Consider the following 24,930-nt stretch of genomic DNA (forward strand, 5'->3'; position numbering starts at 1 on the left):
TTGTTCTTTTTTCTAATATCTTTACTTATAAGGTTAACTGTTTGAGATGCTTGTTTCTTGAGGTAGGTCTGTATTGATATGAACTTCCCTCTTAGAAACCCTTTTTTTAATCATTGCATTCCACATATTTTGAACTGTGTGTTTCTATTTCCATTTGTCTTCATGTATTGTTTAATTTCCTCTTTGATCTGTTCACCAGTGCATTTATTAGTTAGAAGTATGTTGTTTAATCACCAAGTGTTTGTTTTTTCCAGTCTTTTTCTTAAAATTGATTTCTAGTTTAATACCATTTTGGTCTGAAAAGATGCTTGATAAAATTTTGGTCTTCCTGAATTTATTGAGACTTATCTTGTTATCAAATTATTTAATCTTCTGGAAAATGTTTCATGCCCTTGAGGAGAATGTGTATTCTGCAGTTTTGGGGTGGAATGTCCTTATATACCTTAAGACCATCTACTCTAATTTGTCATTCAACATGGCTGTTTCCTTATTTACTTCCTGTCTGAATGATCTATCTGTTGATGTAAGGGCATGTTAAAGCCCCTACTATCAATATGTAGAGTATACTGGTTTGTAGATTTTTCCCTGTCACCAGTTTGATTTCATGCCACTCCCTTCTTGCCTGTAACATTTCTGGTGAAAGATCTGCTGATAAACTTATATGGTTTCCCTTGTAGGAAACTTTGCCTTTCTCTTGTTCCTTTTTAATTCTCTCTTTATCTTTAATATTTGCCATTTTAATTACTATGTGTCTTGTTGAGGTCCTGGGGTTCATCTTGTTAGGAGTTATCTGTGTTTCCAGGAGCTGAATGTCTGCTTCCTTCCCTGGGGAAATTTTCAGCTGTTAATTCCTCAAGTAGACTTTCTACCCATTTCTCTCTCTCCGTTCTAGGACCCCTATCCTGAGAATATTGTTTCCTTGGAGTTGTTGTAGAACTCTCTTATCATCTTTCATTTTTAGAAATTCTTTTTTCTCTGTGACCTTCAGCTTGGTTACTTTCCATTGCCCTGACTTCCAGCTCACTGATCCATTCTTCTGCAGCCTCTAGTCTACTGTTCATTCCCTGTACTGCATTTTCATTTTGGTTATTGTATTTTTCAGCTCTGACTGCTTTTTTAATATTTTCTATCTCTTTGTTAAAGTCCTCCCTGGGATAGTTCTTTTCCCCAGACAGATTTCTGATCTCTTTCATTTAGTATTTTTTCTGGCATTTTGTCTTGTTCGTTTGTTTGGAACACATTCCTCTGTTTTCTCATTTTGCCTGGTTCTCTATGTCTATGTATTAGATATATCAGCTGTACCTCCTGGCCTTGAAAGTAGTGGCTGTATGTAATAGGTACCCTCTGGCATCCTGAAGCACCAGACCCAGGTGCTCCAGTGGGGTTCTGTGTTGTGGCTGAACAGTGACTGCTCTTGGTGGGCTGTGGGCAGGGTCTACCCTCTGCCTCTCTGCCAGCATCAGTGACTCTCCACTGCTTAGCCTGTGTGTGAAGCCTGGCATTTCCCCTGCGTGGTGGGTGGAGCCACCACCTTCCTGGCTGCCTGCATTGGCTGATACTGCTGGGCTGAATGTGTTGGGTGTGGCAGGTCTGCAGGGAGAATGCTGGGTCTGAGCCAGCCAGGTAGATGAAGAGTTTCAGAGCTGCTCCTGTAAGCCTCTAATCACGTAGGCTAAGGGAAGGCTGGAAAAGTTTGTCCACATGCCCTCTGTCCTCTGGAGAGAGTTCCCTCAAACCCCTGCCCCTCCAGTGCACTTCTTGAGGCTGGCAAATCTACTTTCAGACTACTGCCTGTGTTGGGTCTCAGAGATGGGCAGAACACACTTCTCAGTAAGTAGAGACTTGGCTACCCCACAGCACTCCAGCCCTCCCTGGTGTGCAGCCCTGTTAATCTTCAAATCCCAATGCTTTGGGGACTCATCTTCCCAGAGAAGATTCCCAGGGCCAGGTGTGGCAGGTTCCTGAGCATTTTTCTTCCTTGTCCCCCACTGTGTTCCTCTCTCCCTCCCACTTGTGGATTGGGATGAAGGATGGGCTTGGATCCTCAGTGATCAGTGAGGTCTTCTTTTCACTAGGTGTAGACAGTCTCTTCTGCAGTCTTCAAGTCTATTTTAGAGTTAGTTGTATCAGAGGGCATTGCTTCCTCGGTGTGTACATGGGAGGAGGTTATAGTGACCCCCTATTCACCGTCTCCCTTCACTCCTCTCACTTTGCTGCTCCTGCTGGGTGACTTCACTGCACTATCTTGGAGTCCACCGATGCTTTCTTCTGCTGTATTTAGTCTGCTGTTGAACTCCTCTAGTGTATTTTTCAGTGAAGATACTATATTTTTCAGCTCTGTGACTTCTACCTGGTGTTACTTACTTTTTCTTTCTCTTTATTGAAGTTCTTACAGTATTTTCTCCCTCATTTAGTGAGCATCTTTATGATTGTTACTTTGCATCCCATATCAGATACTTCTGTTTCATTGATGGTTTTTTTCGAGGTTTTATCTTGTTCTTTTGTTTGGAACACGTCTGTTTCTTCATTTTGCTTGACTCCATGTGTTGGTTTATATATGTAAGATAAAACAGCCATCTCTCCCATTGTTGAAGTCTGGAGTAGGTGATGAACCTTATTTTTCAACTGTGCCCTAGGTTTTGACTCTCTCAAACCTCTGTGATAGTTCATGCAATCTGTTATATTTTTAATAATCCTCTGTAGTTGATGGTGTTCCAAAACCTGTCAGTGTCCCAGAAGGGAGGTTCTGTCAGTTCTTGGATACGGACTTATTGGAACCCAGAATCCCGGACAGCAGCTTTTAAAGTGTGGAATTAAATATAGTCCTATGGGTCTGCAGGTGTAAGCCCCACTGTCCCCCAGAGCCAAGCAATCCGGAGGTGTCTTCTGGGCAGCAGTCATAATAATCAGGTCTCCAGACGAGCATATAAACTCCTTTCTGGGATATACCAGTGAGGAATTTGGGGCAGATGGAGAGCCTGTGAATGGAGTCCTTTGACTCCCTCAGAGTGCCTCCATAGAATACTTACTGGGCAAGCAAATAGGCCTCTTCCACAGAAAGACTGGGGTGTGTTAGTTTGCTGTCTCTGTAGTGCCGTGGGAGTGGTGCCTGCCAAGATCTGTCACCTGATTGTGCAGTTCTATAGGACTGAGGAATGCAGGCCACTCTGACCTCCAGAGTCAGGCAATCAGGTGGCATCCCGTATGTGGCAGCTGCAAAAACCAGGGTACCAGACATGTCAAAGCTTCCCTCTGAGCGATCCTGGCTCTCTGGAGTACAGCGGAGGAGGAGCACAAAGGTGGCATCTGCAGCTGGACTGAGGCATGCCATTAGAAAGCAGACGGTGCCCACCAGCTTCTGTCCCCAGAGGATATCCCAGTGCGTCCCTAGACAGATGTATGTTAAATTAGATGCCTGATCCTTAGGCTGATGCTTCAAGATGAGCAAATGAGCCTCTTCCGCATAAAGTATGGGTGCTTCTCAATCTGCTACTTACTTGCTCGGCTCTGGGGTAGGTCAGTCCAAGTGTGTGAGCCATTTACAAGCCATTTCTTAGTTCACTATAGCCTTGTGAGTCTCATGGATGCAAGCCCCTTTGCAAGGCTAGATGTTTTGGGGGCTCGTGTCATGGGTGCAGATCTTAAAAGCTGAGGTACTCAGTGTGGAGTTCACACCCTTTGCTCCTCAGGGAGAAGCTCTGGGTTTCAAGTTCCCTCCTGACTATGGGTCACTGTGCCAGGGGTGGGGTTGATGGTAAGATTGCATGTCAGTCTCTCCTACCCTTTTAATTATGGTTTTCTTGCTTGTCAGATGTGTAGGAATCACTTAGCTAATTTTTAGGGTGTTTTCAGAGGAAATTGTTCCAAGGCTATGTAAACTCAATGTGTCCATAAGACAAGGTGATTTCAGAATCTTCCTATGTCATCATCTTGAAGCAGAACCCAAATACTTATTATCTTGCAAAAAGAAATATTGTTCTCTGGTGAAATCTCAAGTACATACTCCTGTGCCAATTTTTGAAATACATATACATGTTTTCTATATGCATCTCGTTTGTATTTCAATATCTTTAGCAGCTCATCTATACAATTTTCCTTGAAAATTTTCTAGAAAAATAGTGACTTTAACTCATGTTTTCCCAGATATAGTGAAAGTTCCTGAGTAACCTCCTCTTGAATAAATTTTCTGGTTTAAGTGTTGTTCTCTGTTCCTTATATGAGGTACTGGTTGATGCCAATGGATGCCCAAAACTCAAAAACAGCCTGTCTATTCACTTCTCTGACTAGTTGGATTATGTATTTTCTAAAACATTTTTCTTTTTCATGGAAACCACAATTCTCTCATTGGAGTGTTCAAATTTTATCAAGTTTATATAAGATTTAATTTGGTTAATTGTGATAATTGTCTCCTGCCATGAACCAATTCTGTCCATAATTTATGACCATTGTTATTTAGAACAGTTTAGGAATAATTTTATATATTTACCTAAAAATCTAACCTAATTCTTTTGTCTTTCTCTTCAGCTTATACAGTAACCGCAGTGGGATGCCTCCTTATGCTTCTCAGGGTTTTCCCTTTCTTTCTCCATATCCCCCACAAGAAGCTAACAGGACTATCACTTCTTTATCTGTTGCTGACACTATTTCTTCAACAACAAGTCATACAACAGCCAAACCCGCCGCTCCTTCATTCGGTGTCCTTTCAAATCTGCCGTTACCTGTTCCCACAACAGACACTTCAGCACTGGTTGGTCTTTTCAGTTGTCTATATTTTGTACCCTTGAAACAGTGAATAACAATGAATAAGTATTTATTAAATGCCTCCTTGTGCCAATCACTAACTTAGGAACAAAAGACAAAAAGATTAAATCCCATTTTCAACTCAAGTAATAAACTCAGAGCGTTTATTCGCAGATAAGGAACTTTGAATAGAGTAGAAGAGAGAGTTTAGAGTCACAGTTCAGACACAGTTGTGGGAAGGGTCAGTGCTCCCAGGGTCCAAGGTAGAACTAGAAGGGGTGCCTTTTTAAAAATGTGGTGCTGTTTTTTTTGACCATGTGCCTCAAATCCTTAGTGCCTCACGCCATGCCGTAAAACGTAGGTACTCAGTTAAAAAAATGGTCAACAAATGAATCCGTTTAGGCTTGAGGCCAGCTTCTGACAGATGGTAATAAATTTGCCAGATGGGTTTCTGAAAGCTTTCTGTGAAGAGATAACAGCACTGACAAAGGTGTGGAGGCATAAATGAGATGGAGTATTTGTATAGCTGCCTATAATAGATCTTCCTGGCTGCCATACAGGACCTAGCAAAGGCATGAGAGTGATCATGTAGAAGGAAGGTCTGCTATAGCTGCTAAGAGCTTCAGGTGTTCATTCTTTTAAAAAACTTGTATGTTCTTAAGCTGGTAACATGTGGGATGTCACTGAGGGAGAGACTAATACTTTGTGCATAAAACATAAAGGGATTTAAGTATCTTCATATTTAACCCTTTGTGAATATTACCCATAACAGTGCTCAAATATTATATAACATTATATCCGAATTCACTAATTTTAGTGTTTGTAGTAATTTACAATATAGACCCAAATAGACTTTGTTTTTCCAAAACCTTCTTTGTTATATTAATGAGTATTATGAACAAAGCACAACTTACTAGTATAGAGAATACTGCAAGAGAATTTTTCAAGAATTCACAATTTAAAAAGTCATGTATATTCAAACAATTCCTTATCTGCCCTGCTGTCTCATCAGACTTGGTTATATAATTATTCAGGCTTTGCCAATTTACTTTCATACATATCAATTAAATCCACAGATAATTATCCATACTTATCACAGATACACATAAGAGATTTATTTTTATAGCCATATACTTGCACAAGAAAGAGAGCTAACACAGGTACGCACATGATCCCCACCAAAAAAATTAGTAAAAATAACTCTCCTTGTATAAAGGCACACTGAGAAAAGTAGACTGAAGAAAGAGGAGTGAGGACAGTGTAAAGTGAGAAGGTGAAGATGTGATGATGCAAACAGACTAGGATATACATTTCACGATTACATTTACAAGTAAACAGGAGCAGGCAAAAAGACGGCTAAAATTTAATACCATTTCAAACTTTTTTTAGATAAGTCAAAATGGTTTTGGTTACAAGATGCCAGATGTCCCTGATGTGTTTCCAGAACTCTCAGAACTAAGGTAAAAAACTTGGAGAGTAACTTTGGTACTTGTCCATTTTATTTGTGAATATAAATCAGATTGTCATTTTTGTGTCCATATTAAATAAAAAGATTTTTAAAATCTTCACTATTCTTCTATTGTGGTTGTCTTAGTGGGAAAGTTTTATAAATTTAATGCCTTATAGGTTGTATTTCTTGAGTTACTTGTATGAACCCATGGGTTTTTCTGGATACTTGGAATGATATAATAGTTACCAAGATAATAATGTCTTTTCTCTTGTATGACTTTTTGTGAAAATTATTTCTGAGTGCATTATCCTAAAGATTTCAAATGTATCTTGGCCTATTTTAGACCTTTTCAGTGTTCCCATAGTAGACAGAATTTGGTACATAGAGAAACAGATTAAAGTTCTTATAAAGTAAATAACAAGGTATTTTTACAGAGCCAAATTTTACTCAGATTGATAGCAAATAAGTTTTTAATATCAGAGTTTATGGTACTGTTTTTCCTGGAACCCTGATCCTCTTAAGTAATTGAAAGGAGCGTTTGTTTTGGGGACACTCAATTTTGCAAAGCATTTAGTTCTTTATACCCCCATTGCACGTTTACAATACTCATAAGGCTGTTGTTACTAAGACTACTGAATCCAAGTAAAATTTTTTGCAGTTCTTTTTGTCAATAGTATATATCCCACCAGGAATATATAGTCAAATACCCATGACAAATTCTGTGAATAGTTAAAAAAAACAAAGCCTAACTTGATTTGGCTCAGTGTTTTATAATTATTTTAGGAAGTAGTGAGTTACTATTTTTTGCTAGTAATAAATTAGTGAGGGTTTACAATCTACATGTGGTAAAGGTTTATATGCATTGTAATGCTTGCAACACCCCCACATTTGTTCTCATGTCATAAAGGATCCTTTTTTACTTCCTTTCTTTTTAATTTCTGCCCATTTAAAAAAAAATTATGAAAATGCCAAAAAATACAAAAAGGTGAACCTCCTTGTTCATCTTGCTTCATATACCCTTCTTCCAGCCTTTTCTGGCAAGTATGGCTATGGGTCAGGATTACTTTAAACCAGATCTCAAATAGTATATCCCTTTCACCCATAAATTTTTCCAAATTTCTCCACCAGGTAAGAGCTTTTTCTCTACCATAATCCCATTCTACATCATCATCATACCTAACAAAATTAATAGTAATTCTTTAATACAATCTCATTAGCTCAGGTCCTAATGATAAAATCTTTTTGTTGATAGTTTATTTGAATCAGGATTCAAAACAAGTCTACCTATTACATTTGAATACTGTTTCTCTTATTTTTCTTTTTAAGCATGAACCATTTCTCCCCACCTTTATTAGTATATATGTAAGTAAATACGTATATATGCACACATACATATGCACACATAAATACATGTGATACATATAAATTATATACATATTGTAACATATTTTTTTAAAGAATTGATCATTTGTCCTGTAGCATTTCCCAAATCCTGTTTTTGCCAGATTGTATTCTTTTGGAACCATTGACAATGTTCTATTTGACGTACTCCCCTTCTGCGGGTGGCTAGTTCTAGGATTTTGATTAGATTTAGGTTCAGTTTTTATCACACCTTTGGGTTATGCACTTTAAACTTACACAATGCTGTATGTCAATTATATCTCAATAGAGCTGAAAAAAAGATTTATGTTCAATTCCTTTGACAAGAAAATTTGTATCATAACCAGTGTATACTTCATAGTACATCACACAGGAAAGCAGTGATGTCTGGTTGCCCTATTTTTAGTGATACTAAGACTTAAACAGGTTGAAACACCTGAAATCATTGACTCTGGATTATTTCATTAAGGGTTGCAAATGTAGTTTTCTGTTGACAGAATTAGCCAGAATTCTAAGGAGAACATCCCTAAATCATCTGTTTAGTTATTTGAAATACACTTGATACAGAAAAGGCAAGATAAAAGCTTGATTTTTTTCTCTTAATTCATCTATTTCCATAATAGTTGGTTCACAAGCAAGCCTCAAACTCCTGATAGGTGAGGGGTTTTTGTTTGCTTTCATAGTTTGTTTTTGTTATTTAGAGCTCATTAATTTTATATATTTGGTATTTTCCATCCATTGCAGTCATTATTCTTTTTTATGCTTAAACAGTCCTAACTGTGGTCAATAGGAAATTCTTCAAGTTAGCTTTTGTATCCTTTCTGACAAAACAAAGATAACATAGATTCATCATGAGCATTTCTTTTCCCTGACTGTGAAGTCAGCCATTTCTGTGAAAGGGACTTACTCTGTTTCAAAATAATAATACCAGCATTATTACTGTGATTATTGAATAAGTTTTTGGTTTTATACATCTTTTGTCTTCAGAATATATCACACCAGAGATGGAGCCAAATACTGTTTTTTTGAAGTCTCTCCAAATGATACCTCTCTGGATGATAACTTAGGGGGGAAAAGTTCATTTATTTCCATTTGCTTTGAATTTTAGAACCTGCTTTTTTCTAATTTTGTTTTTTTAATCTTATAATGCTTTTATTTGGATATATTATAGGTAAAACTAAAAGATAGGTTCAGAAAGCTTTAGCTTCCATCCCTATCCCACCCATCCTGTTCCCTCTTTTAATCCCGTGGGTATTGATTTTTGCTTTTGGTTTAGCCCTCTGATTGCTTTTATTGAAATGTTTTATGAACATATGTACACACATACACCTGTATCTTTTATTGTGACAACCACATATCTAGCTAAACACGGAGGTTAAAGTTGGGAGGTTGGTGGGTCTGTTCATGTACCCTAGTCTTCATAGTCATTTAATGACAGGACACTGCATTCGGACTACTTTACGTTCCATTGTGGTTGATGTTTTAATTGCTTTCAATGTTATAGTTTGCCTTCCTGTGTGTATATGTAAATATAGATACTTTGGAAAGCATTTACAATCCTATCAGCTGAATAAAACTGAAAAGTCATGAATGTCCTCCTGGAGAACAACTTAGATGACTGATATTAATTAACATACTTTTTTCTGTTGTGTTTCTAGTGTTTCACAACTTACAGATATGAATGAACAAGAGGAGATACTGCTAGAACAGTTTCTGACTTTGCCTCAACTAAAACAAATTATTACTGACAAGGATGACTTAGTAAAAAGTATTGAGGAGCTAGCAAGTATGTCTTCCCTTACTTCTTAAATTTCTTAAGAAAAATGTGATTGTTACCTAGAAATAAACCAGAAATTCATCTTACAGGAAAAAATCTCTTGTTGGAGCCCAGCTTGGAAGCCAAAAGGCAAACTGTTTTAGATAAGGTGAGTTCATTATCATTTTTGAAGAAATCCGGCAATGTAAAAGCAGAATAAAGTAGCATTTTTATGTTCTCTTTTAGTATGAATTACTTACACAAATGAAATCTACTTTTGAAAAGAAGATGCAAAGGCAGCATGAACTTAGTGAGGTAAGATTGCTTAACTGTTTTCCTTTACTGTAAGAATTTTTAATCTTAATGTGTGTGAGCCACGTTCTTTCATCATTATGAGAAAGCATTTATTAGGTGTCTGACTTTATAAGGTATGATGCCTTTAATTAAATGCAGATGGTAGCTTTCAATTGTGGAGGCATTATAAATCATTTGTGCTCATGAGAGAGCATATTCGTTCCAAATAGAAAAATATTAAAAGCCCCATAAATCACTTACCTGGGAAAATTATTATAAGGCCGTTTTAACTCTTGTAATAAAACCTAACAATAAACTGTAACTTTAGATTCACTTGTAAGCTTATGTACACATGTGTTAAATGAAAAAATAAGCAAATCTAAAAGCATAAAAAGTATAAATTATAATTTGCCACAAATAATAGATTTAATCATAGAAATCCGGTTATGTGAAAAATTAAAAGCATTTTATAAAAGTAACCCATATTTCTAATAAAATAAATCTTTAAAAATAAAAAGAATAGGGGCTACAATCTTTTTATCTTGTATCAGAGGCCAACATCATAATTACATTCTATTTCCTTTAAAATCAGAAATTCTGGAAGGTAAAGCCAGTGTAATAAAACATGAAATAGAAATAAAACAGCAGCAAAAAAATGATGATAAAGGAGAATATAAATTTATAATGTATTTCAGATAATGTGATCATCTTTTAGAATAAAGAGAAATAAGAATAATAGCTAACAATGATTAGTCTGTATCTTGTACTAAACTAAGCTGTTTACATATACTGCCCATTATTCCCCCCAAATCCTATGAGGTAATATTGTTACTATTTTCCTATTTTATCAATGAGCAAACAATAAGTTCCCTGAGATCATATATATAGAAAGTATTAGGGTCAGGAGTCAAACATAAGCAGTCTTCCCTCACTCTTAACTAGAAAGTCTGAGAGAATCAGCTGAAATACAGTCGATACTTGAACAAAATGGGTTTGAACTATGTAAGTCCACTTACATGCAGATTTCTCTCAGTGACTATAATTAGAAAATATTTTGAGATTTGGACAGTTTGGTAAAACATTTTCTTATTTAGCTTACTTTATTGTAAGAATACCTTACATATACAAAATGTGTGCTGATTGACTATTAGTAAGGCTTCTGGTCAACAGTAAAGTTTTAGGGGGGGTCAAAAGTCATGCATATTTCCAACTGTGCAGGGGATTGGCACCCTTACACCTGCATTGTTCAGGGTCAGCTGTCCTCTGAGATGCATGTTAGAGCTTAGTAGATAATGGTGAAATTTTTTATAACAGTCACATGTTTTCTTATACAAACTTGTAAACTAAGAATAGAAAATAATTCCTTAATTTGATAAAGAATATTAGAATCACTAGCAGCCATCACACTTAATTACTAAACATTTCCAGGATCCCATCAGCGTTCAGGTAAGAAGTGATGTACCAGTGTCACCATGGTCTGACGTTGCTCCGGAGGTTTTGGCCACTGCAACAAGACAGAGAAAAAGAAAAGATACAGTGTGAAAGGAAAGATGAAACAATTGTTTACCAAAAATAAGCAAGCAAAAATCATAGCCTATTGAGGAAGTTTTCCTCTAGATTCCAGCAACTGTCAGAGCAAAATGAAGTAGAGAAAAATAGTATTAACAATAGCAACAGAACTGTAAAATACTTGGAGCCAAATCCAGTTAAATAAGTTAGGACACTTTGCTACATGAAAGACTTGAGTAAATGGAAAAACAGAATATCCATGGACTGGAAGAGTATTATAAAGATACCATTCTTTCTGACATAACTTAAAATCTTAATATATTTCTATCAAAATCCTAAGAGTTTTTTTTAAATAGATTTACTCTAAAGTTCATCTGAAAGATAAATGGGTAAAAGTAGGAAGAGCTTGAACAAAACCATGAGGAAGAGACAGTGAGGAAGACCTCCCTTTCCCAGGATCAAAATACATTTAAAACCTCATAATTTAAAACAATAGAGTAGCTTTGTAGGAAGGAAAAAATCGTTCGGTGGAACAGACTATGCAGTTCAGAAACAGACTGATGTGTATACGAGTAAATAGTTAGAAAAAATTGAGGATTTAATAAATGATCTAATGGGTAGTCCATTTAGAAGGTTAGCTCCCTGTGTCATACTGTACACACAGAGCTACTCCTGATAGTATAAGTATTTAAGCAGAAAACACAAAATTATCAAAGACATCTGTCTCCTAGGATTTTTTTTTTAAGATTATGGTGGGAAAACCTTTCTAAATATGATACAAGAGGCAGAATTATAATTGAAAAAATGCATATATTTTGTTATTTATAAATCTAAAGCATATATATTGAAGATCATAAAACTAAAAGTGAAGTAAAGTGAGCAAATATTGTAGCATATATGGCAAATATTAATGCCAGTGGTCCATGAAGAGTCTTTACAAGTAAGGCAAAGAACAGGAAACTCATAAAAGGAGAAATATGAATGTCTAATAAGATTCTAATATAACAGTTATTCTGTGCCATGTATATAGGAGTTGCTTAAAGTGTTTGTTGAAACATTAAAAAAAGAACCTTGATGCCTTGGCTCATCTCTAGATGTGCTCACTCAGACTCTCAGGGGATGATGAATCTTCTACACTCTAAAGTATGTGAACCACTTAAACTAGACTGTTGATGTCAGAAGTGCAGAAACCTGTCATTTTATTCCCCCCTTATACCCATGGGTATTTATTCCCTCCAGTACATAGTCTAGTGCTTGGAACATAGTTGATTCTTGGTATATATTTAATGTATAAATAAATGGAAACATTTGAAAAAAATATTCAAACCTTACAAATCCTAATCAAAATTGCATCATCTGCGTGAGCCCAGTTTATAAAGATAGATAACCAGTGTTGGCAAGGATGATAAGCTTGTGAGGTATCACCATGAGTTGCTACATTACACCCGTGACTGTAATTAAAAATATTTTTTGTTCCTACATTTAATTCTTTGCTCCCTGAAGTTAATTTTTGCATGTGAAGTAAAGTAAGGAAGGGTCCAACTTCGTTCTGCATGTGGATATCCAGTTTTCCCAGCGCTGCTTGTCAAAGACTGTCCTTACCACGTTAAATGGTCTTGGCACACTTTTTGAAAGCACTTGACCATATATGTGAGGGTGTATTCCTGGGCTTGCTGTTACATGGTCTGTATATTTCTCTTGCCCATACACTTTTAATTACTGTAGCTTTGTAGTAAGTTTTGAAATCAGGAAGTATGAATTTTCCAACTTTGTTCTTTGTCAAGATTGTTTTGACAATTTGGGGTCTCTTGAGATTTCATGTGACTTTTAAGATGGACTTTAGTATTTCTGCAAAAAGTATCATTGATATTTTGATAGGAATTTGATTGACTGATAACTTTCGGTAGTGTTGTCATACTAACAATATTAAGTCTTCCAATCCATGAACACGGGTGGTGTCTTTCCACTTATGTCTTCATTTTTTTTCAATGACATTTTGTGGTTTTCAGTTTACAGATCTTTCACCCCTTTGGTAAGATTTAAATTGCACCCCTTTTGCCATATTCTGTGAGTCACTATGTCCAACCCACACTCTGGAAGAGGGGAATACACAAGGGCAGGAATACCAGAAGGTGGGGATTATTGGGGACCATCCTCAGTGGTGCCTGCCACACTGATCCAATTCCTAAATACTCAGGAGAGGACATTGATTTGCCTAGTTGCTCGTACTGAATAGCTTGCAGCCAATGAGGTGGATTCTTTTGTTAGTTATCCACCCCTATATCCAAAAGCTCAGGACCTGAGTCGTAGCAGGTTTCCTCACTGCTAGAATGGAATGTTTCTCCCTACCTGCATCTCCTTTTCTTTGCTTCTAAGGAGTTTTTCTGAGCATTATAAACCCATGTAGTACTTGACTTTCTTTTCCAGAGCTGTAGTGCGAGTGCCCTACAGGCAAGATTGAAAGTAGCTGCACATGAAGCTGAGGAAGAATCTGATAACATTGCTGAAGATTTCTTGGAGGGAAAAACTGAAATTGATGATTTTCTCAGTAGCTTCATGGAAAAGAGAACAGTATGTAATACTCTTCAGTTGAGGAAAGATGGCAGTGTAATGTCAAATTATTTAAGGATATTTATGAGTTTAAAAAGTTAGCACATTACTGAGCTGGAGTTTGGAATGCCATGGGAGGAAACTGAAGAGCAAAACCCCCCCTAATTACTTTAAACCTGCTTGTTGTGAGTACATGGCAGGCAAATCAAAGGCTAATTCTGTTTCAGAAATATCTATAATTCTGTAGTTAAAGATGGTAAGTCAGCCTAAGTACAGTATTAACAGTTGTGATACCCTCCTGAACTACCTGTTTGACAAGTTGTTTAAAAAGAATAATCTACAAAGATAATTTTTTTAAATTGTAAATGTTAAGAACTTTCTCTTCTGATATTTCTATATATATATATAGTAAGCAAAAAAGTCTGCTTACTAGTACCTTGCCCTTTGATAGAGTCCTAAGTATTTACCTACTTTCTTTAAAACATCACATTTTAAATATTACCTTTAGATAGGTTTTATTATCCCCATTTCCCATGAGAGAAAATTGAAGGTCTGGGACGTTAATGAGTATGGTTGTACTATTAGTAAGGTACTGATTCTGGTCCATTGTTCTTTGGTACTATGTATACCTTGAAGTTTTCATTTATATTTTTAATACGTAGATATTTGTAACTACATAAATAACTGATATGGAGGAGCAGAGTTTGTTTTACATTCTGGAATTTTACAGAAAGAGGTTATTTTCCAAACAAAATTCAGTGGGTTTTTTGAGGGGGATGAAGTGGGGGATGGGGGTAGCAGATTCTTAAATTCTGAGCTACATTAAACTTTGAAAGTTAAATGTCAACAGGTTAAAAGATTCTTAATGTAGGAAGTAAATAGGCAAATTGCTGGAGAAGTGACTGGTATTTTAAATAATTTATCTTGTAGATTTGTCACTGTCGAAGAGCCAAGGAAGAGAAACTCCAACAAGCAATAACACTGCACAGCCAATTTCATGCTCCATTATAGGTAAATGGTATTCTAGAAGGTTTGAGTCTCAAGGTTACTGCATGACTTAATTGAAATGTTCTTACTAGTGCATGTTCAGCCACTGTTAAGCATAGTACTATAAGCATAATGTATAGAATGCTTTGTATTAAGTATTAAGCATAATGTTTTGTATAATAGCATATAACCAGTAGAAATCTTTTGGGTATTTTCTCAGTATGATGTTGGCTTCAATGAAATGTGTTACTTTTTCAGTATTTGATAGCAACTTATAATTAAATAAGCTATAATTCTTCTCTCAGTTTATGTGTGAAGTGTACCATACCACTTCGTTGACATATTTCTCAGTAATCTCCTTTGTCATTTCTTTCTTTCAAATGAACTGCCAGTCTCTTTCTTCCAGTGTTTTTCTGGCCAGTCCCCTGACTTTAGGTTTTCTCCTTCCTGCACATCACTGACAGTCATCTTCCTAAAATACCACTCAGCAATAGAATTTCTCTGCTCCAGAACCTGTAAGGAGCCCCTAGCAATGACAGTATCGATGCCAAATTTCTCTCTCTGGTGTTAAGCTTTCCATAATCTGGCCTATATTTGAGATCATCCATTTTAATTTTCCATTCTCCTTTTACGTTCTCTCACCTGTCATGTTCGTTCTTCTGTCACTGTGTCTTTGTTCATGCTCTTATCGCAGGACACCCTTCCTTTTCCCCTCCCTCTTTCTTGTTTAGGAATGATTTGGCTGTAAGAAATAGTTCGCACCCCAGTGAGTTTAAGTAAAAGCTTGTATTATTGGACAATGCAGGGGTACATTATGAAGCCAAAATGGAAGAAAGTACAACTCACTCACCCGAGTGACAGCACCATGAGAGGCCGTCAGTGACCAAAGCACCTGCTCAGGTTCACATGTGTTCCAAGGCCACTTGTTTCTCATTTCTGCCTCTCTGCTCTTTTCTATCTCTCCCTCTTGTGTGCTTTCTCACTTGCTTGTCAGAGAGCCTTTGCTTGCTGCACTGGCACATGCTTCAGCCATTCCTGCCACAGGCCCAATTGTATCATGAGAGTTCAGGCCGCCCCCGGACACTGGCAAAGTTCTCCCTACAAACCCCCGCAAGAGACACTGGCCCACCAGCAGTTTGGCCTGAACATGCTGTCATGTCCTCTGCTGACATGCAACTGGGCAGGAGGAGCAGACTTCGAGGGAGCATAGGAGGTTCCCAAAAAAGGGAGCAGGCCATGGTGAGGGAACAGCAGCAATTTCCCATCTCTAGCTGAAACTCATCTAGTTGTACTTCTCTCAATCTAGTTGTACTTAAATTAACATTAGTGCCAACACTGAATTATTTTATATCTTGTGTGTGTGTGTATGCTTTATTGAAGCAGAGTTAATGTGTAATATTACATTGGTTTCAGGTGCACAAAATAGTGATTCAGCATCTACATAATTATGAAATACCCATAAATCACCAAAGATATTACAGTATTTTTTATTGTCCCTATGCTGTACTCCCATCCCCATGACTTATAACTGGAAGTTTGAATTATTCTGTATCTTATTTTGTAAATCATGAGGGTAAGAATTAATTTTTTGTATCATAGCTGGAGAAGTGGACACTAATTTTTTATTCATATGAACATGCTAGAATCCCTTCCCTACTTCTTTTCCCTCATAATCAAGTCGTCGTCTTATATGTAAATATAATTAGAAGAGAATGTAAAGGGATAAAATATATCATCTTAAATAATAGAGTGTTTTCTTTTCTTTCCAGATTTTCCTGAAAACATGTACTGCCAAGAGAGGAATGGGACACAAAACTAAGCACCTTTTATATTAATGATTTGAAAATTGGCATTTCATCACAGTGACTGAATTCATAGATGTACTATACAGATTGTATACAGAACTGAGACTGATTTTATACAGATTAGAATGATTGCTATGATCTTTGCTTTGAGAAATTTTTCTGCACTGTTTGCACTAAAAGTGTTTATTTATTGTTGATCAATTCTATCATATTTAAGTTCCACTGCTGTTCTCTCTTACTATTGATTAAATACCTATGCATCTAATTTTAGCTGGTTTCAATATTTTATACTACTTCATTTAAATTTGTATTTTTAATTTAAAATGATTTCATTTCTTCATCAAGAATGGTTCAGATTTTATCCTCTCAACCTTTTCTGAAAATTACCATTTTCACTGTTAATGACTTATTTTTCCTTTCTTTTTGGATGGTAAGACTTTGAAAAAACAATTTGTTTTGAACTGTTAGTGTCAGGAAACACCAAACCTGACAATGTGCCATCTCAAGAAAGTAACTTTTAATACTTAAAATAAATCAAAAGAATAAACCAGCTGCTCTTCTATATTGCTTAGTTTTTTAAGTTAAAGACACATTATAAAAGAAGCAATACAGGTAAATTAATATTTTGCTTAATAGAAAATATTTGCCTTAAATTAGTCCAACATAAATATTCATACTAGTTTATTATATAAGTAGCTGATGGGTTTGTGGTTGGATAAGGTATATGCTAAATTCCTAATGTTAAAGTCAAAAACTATCCTTTTGTTAATAAATAGTAAATCTAGACACAAAAGCATCAATGAATTTTTCTAACCTTTACTCTTAGTGTTCATAAGAGGAGAGCTTTGGTAATAAATTTAATATTTATTTTTTAGGCAGTCTAGTTTTTAATTGAATTTTCTCTTTAATGTGTATATGTCAATTTGCTTCTATACATATTACCTAATGAACACATTTTATGGATAGCCATAAAAGCTAATAAAGGAGAAAATCTTTAACTATATAATAGTTAAGGATTAGTAAGGTAGTATCTAAATCACAAAACAACCTAATGCATATGTTTGTTTAAATTTCATCTCAATATGATTGTCATTCCAAACACCAGCATATGTAGTTTTGTCCTTTCCTCATTCTGCTGTTCTTCCTATACATTTTTTTGACTGAGTTTTAGGAAAAACAGAATTATTTTCTTAAGACTTGAAAAATAATAGTCTGTATGTGGAAGGGCAGGTATTCACATGGACTTCAAATACATAGATAGATAAAGAGGTTGACTTTTATTAACCACCTGTCTTCCTGACACTGTGCTAAGGGCATGCTGTTACGCTTCAAAATCACCAGACGAGGAAGATAAACTATTCTGGCTTTCCAGTTCAGATAACTGAGGTAGGTGTTTCAAGTCTGTAACATCTGGTTATTCAAAAACCCTTCCTCACTGCACTGACCAGCAGCAGAGCTTCAATTTTCCCAGCAATTTCTGCCGTCGAGGACGTAATAGTCCCTAGCTTTTGGAAACAATTTTTTGTAGTTTCCTTAGAAACTATATAGAGCCCCAGAACAAGACACCAGCAGACCACAGCCATTCTAAAAGGACATTAGTTTATATTTTTCTAATGAGGTATTGTAGAAGTAGTATATCACAACTCCAACATGGCTGAGATCTTTGGGTGCTTATCTACCTTCCCCTCCACCAAAAGAAAAAAACAATGTTCTTACCCACTAACTCTCTTCTGCATAAACACATGAGGAGTTTTATCTCAATGTCTTCTGTTTTTTAAACTTGAACTATCCCAGTTTCATTCTATACCAGTTATCATAGCTTGGTTTCTCCTTCCAAAATTGATTCAATAGATAATTTTCTCCTTAAAATCTAGTCACTAAAGAGGAGTTTGACCATCATCATCTGCATTTAACAAATTAGTTCAGATATAGGTTATGTAAGTCATACAGGATGGAAGAAGTCTGCATTTGAGTAAGTTTGTGTGAATTTGGTGGCTTTTATTGCAAAAAAATTAACGTTTTGGGGTAGTTTTATAGCTACATTATTTTTTTCTAAAAATTTAGCCATATTGGAGAAGCAGTGCTGGGGGTGTGGAGGGTGTGTTGCCTGCCAAAGCAGGCATTCTGATGTTAGCATATTAATGGAAACTAGATGGAAATTATAATGGTAGAGGAAAGTTTAGGAGTTACTAGATTATTCTGAGTAGGGGTTAGTGATGGGCAGAAATTTAAAGGCTGATCTCAAAAAAGAAAAAGTTTTCTAAATCAGTGAAATACTAAAGATTTCTGTTTCAAAGTCAGAAGGTTTTCTAGAAGTAAACTAAACTAGGAAATGTACATTGGAAGATAGATTTTTTGACAGGTAAGTTTCTTCATAACATATATAAATATATTTATATACTTAAATTGAAGGATAGCTCAGATTCATTTTTAGGAGAAGAAATTAATCATGTGTTCTTAAAGAATAAAGAACATATGCCAGGGTTTTCCTTCTCTTCTTGACATATCCTCAAAAAAAGTCCTTTTGTTGATTGCTGAATCATGATGAGAAGCTTACTTATTTAGTATCACTAAGTTTTCCTTAGCATCACTAAATAATAAATCACTTCAGCTCTAAGTATTAGTTGGGAAGTAATTTGCCTCAAATCAATGTTACATTGGTTTGTTCTCTTATGTTTTAAACCAACTGTCCTAAATAAAACTTTTTGATTGATGTTTGATTTAAAATGAGAAGTACTATTAGTGATTTCAGTCCTCTTGGATTGGCCATGCTCATTCAAGGCCCTGTAAAAGCACAATAAAATTATAATCAGCAATAAATCTAACCTTTTATATAAATTTCAGTGCTACATTCACTTCTAATAAGTAGTCAAAATGAATATATGCAAAAAATAATGTCTTGTAAAAGGAGGACTCGAGTCTGAAAGATCATCACATTAAAGAAATTTTAAATTACACTACTTGATTTTCAAAAGTTTTATTTATATAGTTACTGTGTCATTTTTTTTATAGATATACACTGGCAAATGGAAGAAATTAAAGTCACAGCCTCAGTATTAGCAAAGAAGATTCTAAGAGTGATAACTACAAGAATGACATAAAGTAAGTTATGTTATAAAAATGCAAAAACCATTGCAACTCTATCCTAAGTATTTATCATTAACAAGATATTCCCTGCTATATATATTATATTGCAGAAAATGAATAAACATTTCCTATACCTAATATGGAACTGCTCATTAGAGCATGCTCAAATTTTTATTCTGAGAGTATATTACTTTTATATTAAAGGTAATATACATTTTATATAGCACTTTTATATTAAAAGTCTCTAACATATTAAACTTGTTCTATTTTTGAATGATTAGCACACAGTTCTACTATATTATTTATGTATATAACTACACTCCCTCCAAATGTTCATACTAGACATTTCAGCAATATAGCTTTCTTGCCTTTTTTTTAAATTCCAGTTTCATTGAGAGATAATTGACATATATCACTGTATAAGTTTAAGGTATACATCATGATGGTTTGACTTTTGTACATCATGATATGATTACTGCAGGAGGTTTAGCTGCCATTCATAATCTCATATAAAGAGAAATACTAGACAAAGAAAAATTTGTTTTCCTTGTGAAGAGAACTCAGGATTTACAAGTTTTATATATATCTCTCTATATATTTATCTTTGTGTGTATGTGTGGTGTGTGTAGCCATGTTAACTATAGTCATGCTGTACATTACATTTCTAGTACTTATTTGTCCTGTAGGTTTGTACCTTTTGACCACCTTCCTCCGATCCCCCTTTCCCTCACACCCCACCTCTGGTAATCACAAATACAATGTCTTTTAGAAGTCTAGTTTTTTATTTTACTTCTGCATGTAAGTGAGATTATATAGTATTTGTCTTCCTTTGACTTAATTTCAATTAAATAATGCCCTCAGGGTCCATCCATGTTGCAAATAGCAGAATTTCCTCATTTTTTATGGCTGTATAATGTTCTGTTGCTTATATATACCACAGTTTCTTTGACCATTCATCTGTCAATGGACGCTTAGGTTATTTCCATGTCTTGGCTATTGTAAATAATGCTGCAATGAACAGGGAGTGCAGGTATCTTTTCAAGTTGGTATTTTTGTTTCCTTTGGATAAATACTCAACTGGAATTGCTGAATCCTACATGGTAGTTCTTTATATTGTTGAAACAAAAAAAAGTTATTCATTATTCATACACATTTTGCAGAATGGTCATCACAGTAATACATCTGTCATACAAAGTAGTTACAGTATTATTGACTGTATTCCCTATCCTGTACATTAATCTCCATGTCTTTATAAATAGATGGTTCCTCTTTATCCTCTTAACCTATTTAGTATATCTCCCCTGCCATCCTCTGGCAACTATAAGTTTGTGCCCTCTATCTTTGAGTCTGTTTCTGTTCTGTTTATTCATTTGTTTTTATTTTTCAGATTCCACATGTAAGTGAAATCATACAGTATTTGTTTTTTGACTTATTTCACTGTGTGTAATACCCTCCAGATCCATCCATGTTATTGCAAATGGCTGGATTTTACTCTTTTATGGCTGAGTAATATTCTGTTGTATATATGCACCACTACTTCTTTAGCCATTTATCAATCAAGGAAGTTCAACTTGCTTCCATATCTTAGCTATTGTATATAATGCTGTGATGAGCATAGGGGTGCATATGTTTTTGAATGAGTATTTTTATTTTCTCTGGATAAATGTCTAGAAGTGGAATTGATGGATTGTGCGGAACCTCTGTACTGTTTTCCCTCCTGGCTGTACCAGTTTTCATTCCCACCAACACTTGTTGTCTTGTCTGTTATTGTACTGCTGTTCATTTCTCCTTTTAGCTTTGGTATTTTTTGTTTTATGTACTTAGGTGTTCTGATGTGTGCATATATACAATTGCTGTATCTTCTTGATGTATTGATAGTTTAAAGTCTAGCTTGTCTGGTAAAAGTGTAGCTACCTCTGCTTTTCTTTGGTAACTTTTCCATCCCTTTCCTAACAGTCTGTGTGTGTCCTTAAAGCTAAAGTGAGACCCTTGTAGGTAACATGCTATTGGATCTTGTTTTTTGTATCCTTTCAGCCGTTCTGTGTCTTTAATTAGAGAATTTAATCTGTTTATATTTAAAATAATTATTGCTACATAAGGACTTATATTGCCATTTTGTTGTTTTCTATTTGGTTTGTAGATCCATTGTTCCTTGTTTTTTATCCTGCTGTCTTTTTTTTTTTTTTTTTTTGGTGTTTTGATATCTTGTGGTCTCAGTATACTTTGACATCTTATGTTTTCTGTATAATTACTGCAGGTGTTTCCCTTGTTGTTACAGTAAGGCTTATATAAAATCTTAAAATTATAACACCAATTTTAAAGTAATAACTTAATTTCATTAGAATTCCTAAAGCTTACACTCTTAACTTCTTTCCCTCAAATTTTAGCTTATTAATGTTTTACTTTACATATTTTTTATATTTACCTAATAGATTATTATAGATATGGTTATTTTTGCTATGTTTGCTTTTAATTTTTAAACTGGTGTAAGTGAATTACACACCACCATTATCCTATTAGAATCCAACTTTGACAATATACTTACCATTACCAGTGAGTTTTACACTACCCTCTTTTATGTTTATATGATGTTAATTAGCATCCTTTTTATTTCCACTCAACTCCCTTTTTAACATTTCTTTAGAGGCAGGTCTGGTGGTAAGGAACTCAGGTTTTGTCATGAAAGTCATCCTTCCTTTGTTACTGAAGGATAGCTTTGTCAGGTATAGAATTCTTGACATTCATTTTATTCCCCCAATATTTCAAATATGTCACTCCATTCTCTTTTGGCCTGAAATGTTTCTTGAGGAATCTGTCGATAGACTTACAACATTTCCCTTGTATTTCTCTCTTTTCTCCTGCTACTTTCAAAATTCTTTAACTTAACAGCTTAATTATAATGTCAGTATAGCCCTACTCAGGTTTAACCTATTTGGGTTCCTTTTGGCCTCAGGGATCTGGAAATCTGCTTCCTTCCCCAAGTTTGGGGAGTTTTCATCTATTATTGCTTTAAATGTGCTTTTTGTTTCTTTGTTTTCTTCTGGGAATTCCTATAATGTGAATAGTGTTCTTCTGTGTCCTATAATTCCCATAGGCTTCACTCCTTTTCATTGTTTTCTTTTTGTTCCTTTGACTGGATAATTCCAATTATCTTTCAGGTCACTTTTTATTTCTTTCACATAGGAAAGTCTGCCTTTGAAGCTATTGCACTCCCCTGTTTTTGTGTTTTTAAGGTCTAGGATTTGTTTGGGGTTTTGGGGGTATTTTCCTAATTTCGTTTGTGTGTTCTTATGGTTCACTAAACTTTGGTAAGAGGATTATTCTGAATTCTTTGTCTAACAGTTTATAGATACCCATTTCTTAGGATCAGTTACTAGAGCTTTATTTGTTTCCTTTGGTGCTATCATTATTTACCCGATTTTTGTCATCTTTGATTCTTTATGGAACCTGTGCATGTGAATAAGTGATCTCTTCCAGACTTTGCAGGTTTGCTTTGGCAGAGATGGTGCTGCACCAGACAGCAGAATCTGGGCTTCTGGGTGTGTCTGCTGGTTGTGTCTTTGAGTACAGGGCCTGTTATTAGGATCTCAGGCAAGGCAAGTGTTCAAGCTCTGAGGACAGGTTGTGGGGAACATGCCACTGGCTGAGAACAATTGGGTAGGACTGCTGGCTTGGTTCCCCACTCCAGGGAGGCTGCAGGATGGGCTCTGCAGTTTTCTGGATTCTTCAGTCAGGCTTACCAGAAGGTTGGGACTAGGTACTACACTCAGCAGTGGGTGGAGCTGTGAAGTAACTGCCCTGTTCTGGCAGAGCAGCAAGACAGGACCCAGTACCTACATGGTTCTTTGGGGACCTGAGTCAGGCAAGAGTGTACTGAGTATCGTGGTCAGGCGAGGCCACTGGTTTTTGCTCTTCAGATGGTGAAAGCCACGGTCTGTGCTCCCTGTTCAAGTGGCACTGTCAGCTGGCTCTTGGGTGGGCTGCACAGCTCCCCGTGTGCTCTGGTAAGGTTCCACAGTCTGGTGGGTTCAAAGCTATGTTCAGCAGTAAGTGAAGCTACAAGTTAAGTTTCCCTGCTTTGGTACAGTAGAAGCAGCTTGAAGGCCACTGGTGTTCTTTTTTGTGGACTTAACTGCCTCAAACCAACTTGTGCGCCAAGCTCCCTAGCCAAACACAGACATTGCTGTTGCTCTGTGGGCCGTCAGCTCTGCTCCCCACCTCTTGGTTCAGAATTTGGGGGGTCATGCAGATTCCAGGCATTCTCACTAGCCTTTCCTGTCAGATGATGCCAGGGGCCCTGCTCTACAGTTGATCAGTTATGTCTCTGGCTCCTACTGGCAAGACTGAAAGAGCTTATTCAGGCAACTCCTAATAGGCTTTGTGGTCAGGAGGGGCTGGGAGCCACCCTCTGCATCAGGTAGAGCTTTAGCTCAGCTCTTCCACCTGGGTGTGGGCAGACCAGGCCCGAGAGCTGGTAGAACTCCTCTCTTGCAGATGTGAATTCAGCTGACCTGCGTCCAGCCAAATTTCCTGGTCAGACTGAACCACTGACCTGATTCTGCAGGTGAGCAAAGCCGCTGGCTGGGACTAGAACTCGGGCTGTGCATGGAAGAACTTGGACTGCCAAAATTTTAGTGCTGGCCATTGGGAGCCTCTCTGCCACTGCTCTGTCTCAATTAGACTCCCAATGTGCTGAGCCTTATAGCTTCCTCAGCTGTCCCCATGGGGTAAAAGCAGAGTAGGGGCTCCCAACAGAGCAACCCAAAACACTGGGGGGAGCTGGATGTCACCCTTAAATCCTGGAGGAACATAGGCTCAGGGGAGACCTCTTGGTATGATGCTGTGCCGGTCTGGTGGGGGGCCAAAGCCACAGGTGTGTAGTTCCTTTTACCCTTCTGATAGTCTGTCTTGGGTCTGTGGGGTACAGAGGGTGCCTCAGCCTCACTCACAGGATCTCAGTCTCTCGGTGCTGTCCTGTCTGTGATTAGTTGTTAGTTCTTCTTTTAAGGGAAATGAAGTCAGGAATGACCTATGTCACCATCCTGGTGACACCACTCTTCTTTCCTTTGTTCTCATTTCAGCAAAATTTAATACATTAGCCTATTTTAAACATTAGCCTATTTCATATATTCAAAATATTGATGTAGATTGTTAAAGTTAAATTTAAATGTCTTTGTTCTAGAATGTACTAATAATCAGAAACCATGCATTGTGGATGTCAAAGACCAGGGAATGAATCTGCTTCAAATGTGCATTTTAGCAAAACATAAAAACTCTTTTCAGAACTTTCAGCAGTGGTCATCAGATGTTACTAATATTAATCAAATCATATTAGCCAGTTATACAATTTTTAAAATGATAGATAACAAAAC

At 36.3% G+C, this 24,930-nt stretch overlaps 2 protein-coding genes across 3 annotated transcripts in view; one reads left to right on the forward strand and one right to left on the reverse strand.

Moving 5' to 3' along the window:
• The window catches only part of VPS37A (VPS37A subunit of ESCRT-I), a 38,106-nt gene extending 21,085 nt beyond the window's left edge, over positions 1-17,021 (forward strand). The window contains exons 5-13 of one of the 2 annotated variants that reach the window (XR_012124009.1): positions 4,525-4,747; positions 6,130-6,200; positions 9,229-9,356; positions 9,437-9,495; positions 9,573-9,641; positions 13,557-13,700; positions 14,610-14,690; positions 15,472-15,905; positions 16,436-17,021. Coding sequence is in view for 1 of the 2 variants with exons in the window: in XM_073219090.1 (XP_073075191.1) it covers positions 4,525-4,747; positions 6,130-6,200; positions 9,229-9,356; positions 9,437-9,495; positions 9,573-9,641; positions 13,557-13,700; positions 14,610-14,690 (775 nt within the window). In the remaining variant the exon portion in view is untranslated. The remainder of the gene's footprint in view (positions 1-4,524; positions 4,748-6,129; positions 6,201-9,228; positions 9,357-9,436; positions 9,496-9,572; positions 9,642-13,556; positions 13,701-14,609; positions 14,691-15,471; positions 15,906-16,435) is intronic. The other variant, XM_073219090.1, reaches the window with a different exon arrangement.
• The window catches only part of MTMR7 (myotubularin related protein 7), a 104,267-nt gene continuing 88,984 nt past the window's right edge, over positions 9,648-24,930 (reverse strand). The window contains exon 14 of the mRNA XM_036997107.2: positions 9,648-11,124. Coding sequence (XP_036853002.2) covers positions 11,056-11,124 — 69 coding nt within the window. The 3' untranslated portion in view covers positions 9,648-11,055. The remainder of the gene's footprint in view (positions 11,125-24,930) is intronic.

Source organism: Manis javanica, chromosome 12, assembly GCF_040802235.1.
Source record: "Manis javanica isolate MJ-LG chromosome 12, MJ_LKY, whole genome shotgun sequence".
Taxonomy (NCBI): domain Eukaryota; kingdom Metazoa; phylum Chordata; class Mammalia; order Pholidota; family Manidae; genus Manis; species Manis javanica.